The sequence below is a fragment of the Oenanthe melanoleuca genome, chromosome 11, assembly GCF_029582105.1.
Source record: "Oenanthe melanoleuca isolate GR-GAL-2019-014 chromosome 11, OMel1.0, whole genome shotgun sequence".
NCBI classification, from domain to species: Eukaryota; Metazoa; Chordata; class Aves; order Passeriformes; family Muscicapidae; genus Oenanthe; species Oenanthe melanoleuca.
In genome coordinates this window covers 13,273,337-13,285,744 of record NC_079345.1, presented here as the reverse complement: position 1 = coordinate 13,285,744, position 12,408 = coordinate 13,273,337, and the positions used below count along the sequence as shown (strand labels likewise).

The window sequence follows — 12,408 nt, the reverse complement described above, 5'->3', positions numbered from 1 at the left end:
CCCCCACATGCAAATAATTGTAAAAAGGTCTGCATGAAAAAAGCACTTGTGTGGTCAAAGGCTTGCCCAGTTATTTTTAGTTGGTCCAATACAATCTTACCCTTCAACAACCTGGTTTATGATAAAGTCCTCACCTATTGCAAAAGTATCTCAAAATCATGCATCTGACAGGCTGTCTTAGTCAAAGGAAAATGATATTTTGACTCAGCTTCAGCTATCAGGCATTCTTCAGCCATATCCTGTTGGTTAATCTAAACTTCATTAAATCCTTGCATTTGTTGTAGAACCAGTCAGCCAAAATGTGTTCAGTGAGCAGGATCTTTTGGTTGCATTCCAAGAGCAAGAATATAAAGCAACAGGAGCTGTTTAAACAGCAGGAGTCAGGCACAGGTAGATTTTTAAAAAGACAATGCCATTTCCTCCTTCCTTCTGCCAGGTCTTACTCCTCCTTCCCACCTTTGTTTATTCTTTCTTTTTTTATTTGCTTACCTACTCAGAGTCTGCTTTATACACACAAACACGGACATTAAGGATTATAAACTGATAATTTCTAATGCCTTAAACAAATTAGGTTCTTCCAAGACAGGAAGGAATAAGGAAAAAAAAAAAAAAGTAGAATACAGGAGATGAAGATGAGCTATAAAAGCAATTTAACTTTTAATAAACATACTACTATTGGTAAGCATTATTCATAAGCAATAACCATAACAGTATTACAGGATATTAAAGCCGGACATATATATATATATATATATATATATATATATGCATATATGCACATAAACAGATTAGTTTACATTTATTAAAAACTGATGGTTTTTTAAAGGCCACTTGTAAATTTGAGAAAGGAGCAGATATCTACTCAGAAATACCAGAACACCATTTTTCATAACTCTTCTAAATCAGATTATATTGGCTGGATTCCATTAATACAGCAAATGGATGAATTTCCTTGAAAACATATCTTGGGACTGATACTAAAGCTACCCACCACAAAGACCTATGTATGCTATGGAATGACAATTTGCTTCACCAGGAAGTAAAATGCTGAAGATCCAAATCAACTGTGAAAATATTTCAAGATATGGGTATTTTAAATACTAATTTGAGGACAATCTAAACCATAAATATTCCATAAGGGGTGGGAATTATCATTAGTTAACATGAATGACAACTCATCACCAATTTTGTCATCTGTCCAACAAAACAAAAATGTATCAGGAAATGAATGAGGAAGTTGGTCAAAGAACTGGAGCTGTGAGGATAAGCTAAGCAAGTCAAAGGGGTAACAAGAGCACAATAGCAGGCAGTTCCCACTGCGTGCAGAGAGGCACTTTCTAGGAAAACAGGCTGTGGCAGCACGGAATATCCATACTCACTTCATTGGCAGCTTAACACGGGGCTTAAAGTAGGGTTCCTTCTGGTCAGCCAAAAAGATCACCAACTCATTTCCTGCCAAGGCAAGCAAGACCATGAGCAACAGAGGAAGACTGGAAATGGCTTAATTACAAACTCAACATTAAAACTCTGCCACAAATGACCATTCCCCACAGCAGCAAAACCTTTGAAACACATCTCGTACCACTACCTCCTCCTCACTCAAAAGGAAGCAAAAGGAGCACTTCTTACACACAACTTAAAGCCAGCTGCATCTCAAAGGAATGGTAATATCACAAATCTTCTTTGGGGCTTTAGTGTTGAAACTTTCTCTCTTATTTTTATCACATTGCTTAAAATACAACTTCCTGTAACAAAGTAAGAAATCTTACACATGTGGAAAAGTAATAGGCAGCAGTTCCACAAAACTAATTAAAGCTTAAAAGCTAACTGAAATTAATTCTTTTAATACTGTGTCTCACATAGCAGGATCTGATATTGCTTTCCCATGTCAGCTGCCCAAAGCACTTTAAAGGAAACTCAGAATTTACTTGGCTCCCTGCAGAATATCCTCATTTAGAGGCAGTTAAGACAAGTATCATTTCACTATTTTGGGACAACCTAAACAAAAGCCAATAATTTATTTGCAGAAATAACAAGGGGAACAGAAATAACAGGGAAGAAAAGAATTTTAACCTCAGTGATGAAATAAATTTTTCAGTCAGTAAGCCACAATACACACACTTACCTCTGTAAGTAAAACATAGCTCACAACATAACAATAATTGTAATTTTTTTTTTTCTTTCCTTCATTCTCCAATAAACCCAGCTGCAGCACCACAAAACAGTTTTCTATAAAAGAATAATTCTAAGGCTTCAAACTTGAGCTACCACAGTACTTTTCAAGAGCATTGTTTTGTGGCAGAGTTCACAGCTGTGAAATAGCCGAGAATATAAGGCTCCTCACTGTGAAAAAAAAGGCACCTGCCACAAACCTCTTGAAGAGAAGGAGAATCCACCACCAAATGAGTAAATGAACAGGACCTTTTCAGAGGCCAGGGAGACCAGCACAGTCCCAGTGCAATGCTGCCTGTACTGCATCACATGCTCCTGAATAAGGAAAAGGCCTGGAACAGGAGCCTGGGGCTGCCTCAGCTCTGTACAGCACACCTGGGGGCTGCCTGCTGCACCTGGAATTCCCATTTCACACCTCAGATTCTCACCTGCCTTTTTATTGGCTACTTGGTAAAGTAATAACCAGCATAAAGAAGCAAATGTGTTTTTACACCTACCAGGTCCCTAGTCAGTTGCAACACTGAGAAATGAAATCTTTTAGTCATTAAAATTTTCAGCTCAGTGCTAATCAACAGTCAAAACAAATTAACTATTAAAAATTACTACATGAACAGAAAACAGAATTATTATGTCACTACAATCAATCCTAAATGCTGTCCGTAGCTCTGTATTTTTTTGAGATAAAAGGACAGTAAGGAAAAAAACCCAGTACATTGGAGCGTGTGCAAAAACAGGAACAGTTTCCATACAAACAGAGGTCTTCAGGGTGACTATCTGTATGACAAGTATCACAAACATATACATACATATGCATATATGAAATGAAGAAGTTTCCCAAATTATCCAATGAAATGCAGCAGGTGAACAGAGGAATGTCCACTCACTGCCTCTGTACTACCAGCAGAGGCATCAAGAATAACCAGAAACTGGTTCATGAAACAAGCAACCAGCATGAGCTTCCCCACCTGTTACATGCACAGACTCACAAAACAGGTAAGTGTATGCACAGTTCCATTTATTTGTACATTCTGAATTTCAAAAAGTGACTAAACTCAGAATCCACTGGTACTTTTGAACTGGTCTTGCAACAGGATACTTCTGGTTCTGGATTATCCCTTATATTCAGCGAGTTTACTATTTCTTACAAAGATATGAGAGCAATCTGATTTTCTTTTATGTATCTGAGCATATGGAACACTATGCTCATTCAACTGAAGTAATGCAAGATCAGAAAAATACACATCCAGCAAAAGGTCCAAGACATCATCCCCAGTTCCTTATTAAACGTTAGAATTATCAGGACTGGGCTGCTTTAGACTCCTGTTCCCCAAAGTCTCATGCCATCTACAGTGCTCAGTTCCTCATGCTGTTTACAACTGGCTGCCATTTATCCCAGCATTTAGCACTACTACCTTTTGTTTTGGGAGTATACTGTAGTTACTTTTCATCAAGACTTAAGTTATGAAAAATAATGTTTTCAACTACGTTACTTCAAACTGATTTTTACAGTAAGCATCACACAGGAAAATGATTTATCAAGTGCTGCAATAGAGACAGAGAAATCACAAATCTCATTTCTGAAACTTATAACCATTCACATTGCTATATGCACTCACCTAAAAGATAAGAAAGTAAAAATTAAATCTCTTCTCATGGACATTAATTTTAAATCTGATCATTTTTTCAGTAGATGAGCTAGTGGAGCATTTCCAGGGAGCCATGCATTTCAATAACTCTACTAAATGGGAAAACCACTCATGCTTTACCAAAGCTACTTAGAAAAACATTTCTGAGATGGAAGGAATAAAAAAGGTGAATGTGAGAATAAATCTACTATCTTAATGTGCTTCAAGAAAGTAAAATAATCCAAGGTTAATGTCTGCCAATAACACTGACCACTGAAAATAAGTCCTGATTTGAGGTCTCCCCATACTTGAAGTCTTGAGAGAAACTTGTGGTGGGTGACAGGTGTAACAAATTTCTCTACCCTGACACTTTAACATAATGTCCAAAGTAGGATAACATGCAATTTTTTCTCCACATCTGTTAAATGTTTATCTTTGTTTCCAAAAATATTGTGAAAGCAGAAGCAAAACAACCATTTGTGACCATTCAAGTTGTAGGATGAAATCTCTAAATTATTTCACAACCATAAATTCAACTTTAAAGAAAAACGCGCCCCACATAGATCATTCTAGTGCAAATTAAATACCGTACTCCACACAGGAAATACCTGGGAGTAAAGCAAGTGTCATTTCATCCTGCGACCAACGCTGTCACAACACACAAGGCGACACAGCCCCGGGCACCCCGGCCGTGCCCGGGGGCAGAGCGAGCAGCCGGGATCACAGAGCACAGGGACCAGCGAGCCCATCCATCCCCTCTGCTCTGCACCGGGAGCGCTGCCCCGGCCCCGGCCCCGCCGTCACCCCTGGCCGCCGGCTCCCAGGGGCTGCCGGGCCACAGCACCCGGCGCGGTCCCCCCGCGCTGCCAGGGCACGGGGAGCGCAGCTCCCACCGCCCTCAGAGCCCCGGGCCCGCCGCCGGCCCGGCCGCGCACTCACCGCCGCGCAGCACGAACAGGTCCGTCTGCTTGTCCGAGTTGAAGTCGCCGAAGGCCGCCAGGGTCCCGCGGGCCTCGGGCCCGAAGAGCTGAGCGGTCACATTCTGCAGGGCGCGGGCGGGCCCTGCCAGGGCCAGCAGGGCCAGGGCCAGGGCCAGCAGCGGGGCCAGCGGCGGGCACGGCCCGCGGGCCCCCATCGCGCACGGCCTCGCCCCGCCCGCGCTCTGACGGCAGCGCGGGGCGGGCCCGGGCCCTCGGCCGCGGTTTGCGGCAGCGGCGGCGGAGGCTGCGCTTTACGGCGGGAGCAGCAGGGCCCGCCCGGACCGCGCAGCCCGCGCCGGGGCTCTGCGGGACCGCTCCGCCATGGCCGCGACTCACATGGCTGACGTGAGCTGGAAGATGCTGGAGCTGCGCGCTCGCTCCAAACGCTCAGGTCTGACCTCTTGGCGGGCCCGGGAGGAGCTGGGGGATCCCTGTGCCCCCCGTCGCTCCGCGCCCCGCTGCCGGCCCGGCCCGGCGCTGTTTCCCGGGCGGTGCCGGTGGCGGTGCCGCCCTGAGGGGAGCAGGGCGCAGCGGGGGCGGCGGGCACTGCCCCAGGTGCCGCTCCGCTGTCACCTGTGCCCGGGGGTGCCAAGGGAGCGCTCATGGCGTGTTTAGTACCGCAGGTGTATAAAGTGTTGCAGTGGTGGAACGGAGGGAGTGTTTAGAGGAAAGTACGAGCTTTTGCCAGGTTTCTCTTAGGTAAAGGAAACCTTTTAACAGCGTGGGAGTTTCTGAACGTGGGCTGTGGGGCAGCTACGTTCTGGCCTAAACCACAGGGTGTTGTTGCCGAGTTAGCCTCAATTTCAAAAACTTGGAGTTTGAATTTTATTTTTTTAAAGTAAAATACAGACATAGTAGGAGTTTAATTGTTCTAACGGAAAAAGTTTTCCAGAAGATCCCTGTGTTTATTTATATGCCAGACATGCTTGTATGTAAATAAGTAACTCAGCTGTTGCTTATTTGCGTGTTTGGTTGGTTTTGTTGCTCTAATAACTGATCAGACATTGTGAGACCAAAGTGGAGCTTTATGAGGGCTCTAAAGAATTGATTGTTGAAAAATTGGTCTGATAAATTCGGCTTTAAAAGTTCAGTTTATGTACAGATTGATTGGCAAACCCAGGACTAGGACCGCCCACAAAGGAGTGGTGGCTGTGACCGGTTACGATTTCAGGGGCTGTGAGCTGGGAGCTGATTGACAAACGGAGCCACAGGGCTTTATAAAACCAGCTGCGTGTCGGGCTGTGTGCATCCCGGCTCTCAGGGCAGCAAACCAACTTTGGGAATCCCTTGCAGGGTCAGGCCTGTGTCTGCAGGAGGCATTTGATGGTTTCAAGCACTTCACTTTTTCTTAACTGCTGTTGCCTGCTACTTTTTTGTTAAATGTATGAAGAATTGTCTTCTGAGCCATGACAGATTGTTATTGTAGTTCACTTCCTTCTTTCCCAGTTCATAGAGATTTTATTCAGAGATTGTCTAGAGATTTGCCCATGGCATTTTATATAACAGCTGAATAAATTTGCTCAAGAAATAACATTATTTTAGTTGAAAAGTTATTCTGGTAAAGGAGTTGATTTTAAAATCAAATTTTATTTAATACCTGTCAGATGACATTCATATCTAAAAATAAAAAGAATGTTCTTATATTTCAAGTTTACTGCTGCATCTTTACGTTGTAATTTGTATAACTTCAGGATGTTTTTCTTCCTTCCTGGCCCTGTCAGAAGAAGGCATGGTTGGGATTGTAATAGAAAGTGACAGAAACTCTCCCACATGTTTCTGGTTTGGCTGAGGCCTGTGCTGGAATCCAAACAGCACTATTTTGTTTGCTTTGGGGTTTTTTTACTAGTGGGCTTCTTGCAGTAATATATGGTAAACATGGAGTATAGACACGTGCATGAAATGCACCAGTGACTCATTTTTATAGCCTGCAGCAATGGATCATGTAAGATTCAATCCTGTAGGAGGTAATTTGTATCCTCATGTTTATGTGTATTAAATTATGAATTACTTTTTTTCCAGTGAAACCAAATTTTATTCAGAAATGTTCATTTCCCTTCCTGAAGCAATAAAATCATGTTTTATTTGTTGCTGCTCTGATTAGGAGCAGATTCTAAAGATAGTAGTTGACTAGTCCAAAACTCCAGAAATTTCTGTAACTTTAGAAAACATAAACTGTAAAGATTTGGAAAAACTTGTCATCATAATTACAGACATGTTTTTCCTATTGTATATTCCAAAGAGGAGGATGTCCTACCTCAAATAACTCAGATATTCAGTGGCATAACTAATGTATATGACTCCAAGAAACATCCTGGTGCATATTTCACATGTTAGTTAACTAGAGTGCAACAGTTAAATCAGCATTTTTATTTCCTCTTGAAAGATTGTATTCATCACCTTTTGGTGTTTGTAGTAAGTTTCCTGTAGAATAACAAAGCTCGTGCCAAATATCCAAAGAGATGGATTTTTTGGTAAACTGTGCCTTTTTACCCAGATGGAGTAAACTACTAAATTTTATGGAAGTCAAAGCAAAATAAAACTAAGAGGTCAGTGTAGAAGGAGGAAACATAAGATGTAATGAAAGTTTGTGCTGTGCACTCTGTTGTGTTGATAACTCCACTAACATTGCTTTCACTTAATTTAATGCTGATTGCCTTTAACATTTACTAAACAGTTTTGAAAATTACTGTAGCTTAGCCTGAGACGTTTGTGATTAGCTGCACCAATTTGAAATGGCCAGTTTGGATGATGACAGAGCCTCCTCTGCGCATGCTTTTTTAAAATTTGGTAAGTGTGCAGTTCTGTGTTTTGTTTTTGTTTGTGGCTATTTAATTCAGCAAAAAAATAATTGTGTGTTTTGTTTTATGCAGTGTTCTGTGTTAGTAGATTTTTAGCACTGTACAGTAGAACTTGAAAATTTGAACTCTTTCAGTAAAAATTTCTTTAAATGGTAATCTACTTTGATTCAAATCTGTCAAATCTTCCTGTTTTGTTTGTTTAGAGTGCCTGTCAGTATCCTTCAGTGCAACCATCTCTGAACTCAAATTTCTCTTTTAAGATGACAGTCATATGAATGATGCCTTAGGAATGCTGTTTGTAATTTACTCCTAAAAAACCCCAACGTGACTGGTTTAGAGATAAGTAAAATTTCCAGTCAGTTGTTGGTTACGGAGTTTAACATTTGGAAATTAAGTGGAAGCAAAGTAAAGCCCCCTGGCACAGTTTCTCCTCAGGTGCAACAGAAGCTAGAGTATATGAAGTAGTCAAGACCATTACTGTGTGTTTTGAAGGGAGTTTGACTGGGATGAGATGTATCCATATGTGACACTCTGTGATTGGGGAAGGCTCCTGTTTTCCTTGTTGAAACACAGTAGCACTACAAGTGCTGGTGAGAGCGGCCAGGTAAGGGGACGCAACTGGGTGTCTTGGACTCCCCTGCCCTGCCTGTGGCTTCTCAGTTTTGTCTCTCTGACCATCAAAAAATGTGATGTGTTGACAGTGCTAAAAAAAATATATTACTCTTTCCTAATTATTGTATAGATATTTGATGTTTCTCTTGTTATGATGCAAAATAAACATTTTTAGTAGTTGTAACAGCTGTTGTTTTGAATTCTCAGGAGTGGCAATACCTGCCTTGAATATCCTGAGTGATTTCCTGCCTTGCTTGTAGCATTTACAAGGCTTGTGTGGTAGATTTTGACATTTTGGTTATGTGAAGCTCCTGTGTACTGGCACAATGGTCAGTATTTTATTTCTGATGTTCAGTAGCTTTTGTTGTTTGTGTTGTTAGTTACTGTAAATCCTGAAATCAGTAGTTTCCATTAAGTGTAATATACTGGACAGAGAATTACCTTCAGATAATTAGGAAATAGAGAAAGGACAAAATAAATTGGTGTGTATTTTTTTCTTTTTCCTCTCTGGTGACCAGTGACAGGCCCTGAGGAAATGGTTGGAGCTGTGTCAGGGGAGGTTTAGTTTGGATATCAGGAAAAAGGTTCTTCACCCAGGAGGTGGTTGGGCAGTTCCCCAGGGCAGTGGGCACAGCACCAAGGCTGGCAGAGCTCAGGAAGAGTTTGGACAATGCTCTCAGGCACAGGGAGCCATTCTGGGCTTGTTCTGTGCAGGACCAGGAGTTGGACCTTGGCAACCCTTGTGGGTCCTTTCCAACTCAGGATGTTTTATGATCCTATGAAATACTGGTTGGATACTTGCACAGTGTAACACATGATTTTTCCTGATAAATGATAGTTTAAAAGCTTTGTCACTTCAATGCTGTTTAAGTGAAACTATTACAAGATTTTACTAATTTTTTTACCCATTTGTTATCCTCACTCAAAAAGGTAACAATTCATACCTTTTGCTTACTTCTACTGTGTATTCAGATAGAGGAACACTTTAATACCTTTTCTGTCTTCCTCTCCAAGCCCTTCTCCTGGTGTTTCCTTACCCTGTTTTGTAGAACAGTTCAGTCTGGAAGGGTTGTCAGGGTGTCACCTACTCCAGCCCCTTGCTCAAAGCAGGATCAACTATGAGATCATAGTTTTGTCCTGTATGTAGTGATTAAAAATCCCCATGTGATATCATTTCTTAAACTTCGCTGCGAGTAGAAATAAAATCTTATAAAGTCCCAGTGACTTCTCTAATGTGAAGCTGTCACTGCCCTTATTAATGCTGAATAATGAAAGTTACAGTGATCAGAGATCCAGAGCTTGCCTCTGTCTCAAGTCTTTATGTCCAGACCTAGTGTCACATCAAAGACTCTGGTCAGTTTTCATTCTTATCAAATATACAAAGAAATCTTGTATTCTCAGCGTTTTTTCTTTTGGTCTGGCCTGATTTAATTATGCAAACCAACATTTTCTTTTGTTCTTCTGGCATGTGAAATATTGGAAATAAAGTTCTTGCCCTGTTGCTTCCATTTGTTTGGGATTAACTTTGTGGAAGTGTTTGTTTATATTAATTCTGTACTTTGGAAAATCTCAATAAACCATCCTTGTTGGAATAGGCAAGTCTTTATCCATAGACTCGGTACAGAATTCCATTCTAATCCCTATTTTTCTTTAATATCCACAATTACTGCCATCTTCAAGGATGTGTGTGTGTCCAAAGCTTCCATGTATACCAGTTTGGAAGCTGAATTGTTTTAAAGCCATTTTGGCCATAGCTTCTGAATCCAAACATCTGGACAGTTCATATCTCTTCCCTGAAGAACAGTTAATGCTAATCTCCGGTATAACTGGAATAAAAGTGAGGTGGGTGGGAAAGTTCTTTCATGTAAGGATGACAAATTTTCAGCCTCCAGAGGTTGTATATACAGAGGACTGAAATTTCTTCCTGTTCTCTATTACTTTGAAAGGAATCTCTATCCATAATTTTTAGTAATTATTCAATTTGAAGAGTGGTGAAATTAGTCTGGGACCTGTAAATGGTAGGAAGTGAAAGGGGATTAGTTTTCCATTAAATCAGTTTTTTCAGATTTTGAATGTAGGGCATTTAGTCAGTGCAATGTCTGAAGATAAACAGAGATTTGATTGGACTTGGGATCAAGACTTTGTGCTTTCTTATCAGACAATTATATTAACACAGGAAATGACACTTTGATTTTCTTTAAGTTTTTTTACTGATTTTGAAGTAGGTACTGCCTGCAGCAGTGCACTTGTGGTGTAAGGAAATAATGGGCACACTTCATTCTTTGTGGAAGAAAAGCTGAACTCCCAAATACCCTATTTAAATGTTGGATGGGGTTGTTACACCTCTAGACAGAAGAAATAGTAAATCAACAAAATAGATTTTTATGTTCTTCCTGGCATACCTACTTATTTACCTAAAATAAAACTCACACTGTATGGTTATAATAAAGTGATGTATTTATGAAAAACAGTATTTAAAATTAATGTCCTCATTCTGTTTCTTTTGAATGCTGCTGTACAAGACCTCCAGGGTCCTATTTGCATATGTCATTCTATTATGTTCAGAATGCTGCAGTCTTGCTGTTGTCATCTATTATTTTTCTTTTTTTTTTTTTTTAAGTTTGAAAACCTATTTTATTTTAAATATATAATTGAAAATAGCTTTCTGTGACAGGTTTTTATCTTGCTGAAATGAACTGAAATAGATTTTGGATGAGACTGTACACAGGCTTTTTTTTTTAGCCATCCTTAAAATAGCTTTCTCTGTGTTATGGGTTCTCTCCAAAAGCATAAGGAAGGAGCAGTTTGGTGTTTGTCCTGACTGTTCCTTGCTTTGATTAAGTTGTAATGAAATGTAATTTACCACATGATTTCTCCAGGAGTATGCTGTAGACACCCAAGCAAAACATCAACTATATAGATGCTAATAAGGAATTAATGAAGAATATGTGGAAAACTTTCATTTAAACAAATTCTGCTCCTTGTAGTAGGAGTAATTTTAGGGAATACTTCAAAAGCATAAAAATTTATTTTTGTCAGTTTTTCAAACTTTGAATTCATTTTACCTTTCTGTTCCATCAGTAGTCTACTCTGACTGTTTTACCATATTTCTATTAAAGTTTCAACATCTAGAATAATGTAATTTGTAGATGGTGGTGTTTTGACATTTTCATGCTCTCTATTCTGTTTAATCTTCTTTCTGCACAAAGTTGAAATCTTTGAATGCTCTGAAATAGAAGAATCTTGCTTGCTTGCTTTTTGTTCTTGATACCTTTGTTTTATTTCTCTGTTGGCCACAGAGGGTCATAGATTGTCTGGTAAGTATTTAACTTAGAACAATTTTAGTTCAGGAACTTTTGACTTGCGTGTATGTGCCTGTGGATACTCATCTGTGTGTTCTGGTGCTACACTGGGGTTAGCAGCCTGCAGGGACTGGACATTCTGAACCTGTTTCACACACAAAGGATGGTGGATATGCATATGATATTCAGTTAGCAAATCTAAATATTGGAATCGTTATTTTGCCTTTGAAAATCTAGTAAGTGAATTTCTCATAAATTCGCTGCTTTTTATGCATTGACTTCCTGAAGATTTTTTCTTTTGTATATTCTGTCCTTTCACTACAACACTACAAAATTAAAGTTGCTGCAGCTCACTGGATTGTGTGCTTTTGCAAGATAACTGAATTAATTGTATAACAGGATAAATTATAAATCATTTCATGGACAGGGATTCGTGGGCTAAAAGAAGTAGAAAAACAAAATAGCTTTGAAAAATGGATTTAAATGGGTTCAGAATGTTCATTATTTATTTATTTATTCTAATGGAAGAGACACAATTTTTGATATGCTACAAGTTTTTCTTTCCCATTACAGAACAGTTTAATTTCTTTTGACTTTGTTTTTTCAGGCAGCCCAAATAAACTGGGCTCTCTGTGCTTTGCTTTCAGGCCCTTTCCCACATGCAGATGTTTATTTCTCATTTAGCCTCTCCCAATGAGGAAAGGCTGTAGGAGAAGCACAGATGGGTTGGGGAGCATCCCCAGGACATCCAAGCAGAGCAGGCACCCAGGGCTCTGCTTGGGGAGGGGTGTGGTTGGGTTTTTCACTCCTGTGCTTGCAAAGCAAATGTAATGCTAACTTGGGGTGAGGTTTGCATTCTTGAATGGCCAGAAATTTTCTTGTCTTCCCACCGAAGTACTTGATTCATAAAGCTTCTGTC

At 40.1% G+C, this 12,408-nt stretch overlaps 2 protein-coding genes across 4 annotated transcripts in view; one reads left to right on the top strand and one right to left on the bottom strand.

Moving 5' to 3' along the window:
• The window catches only part of ITFG1 (integrin alpha FG-GAP repeat containing 1), a 69,964-nt gene extending 64,988 nt beyond the window's left edge, over positions 1 to 4,976 (bottom strand). Inside the window, exons 1-2 of the mRNA XM_056500540.1 lie at positions 4,737 to 4,976; positions 1,380 to 1,452 (exon numbers count right to left, since the gene is read on the bottom strand). Coding sequence (XP_056356515.1) covers positions 1,380 to 1,452; positions 4,737 to 4,932 — 269 coding nt within the window. The 5' untranslated portion in view covers positions 4,933 to 4,976. The remainder of the gene's footprint in view (positions 1 to 1,379; positions 1,453 to 4,736) is intronic.
• A 22-nt stretch (positions 4,977 to 4,998) lies between these two features.
• PHKB (phosphorylase kinase regulatory subunit beta) overlaps positions 4,999 to 12,408 on the top strand; it is a 68,566-nt gene continuing 61,156 nt past the window's right edge. Inside the window, exons 1-2 of one of the 3 annotated variants that reach the window (XM_056500538.1) lie at positions 5,093 to 5,168; positions 7,452 to 7,564. In XM_056500538.1, the coding sequence (XP_056356513.1) occupies positions 7,510 to 7,564 (55 nt within the window). In that variant the 5' untranslated portion in view covers positions 5,093 to 5,168; positions 7,452 to 7,509. Of the gene's footprint in view, positions 5,169 to 6,699; positions 6,749 to 7,451; positions 7,565 to 12,408 lie in introns of those variants that run through there. The other 2 variants (XM_056500539.1, XM_056500537.1) reach the window with 2 other exon arrangements.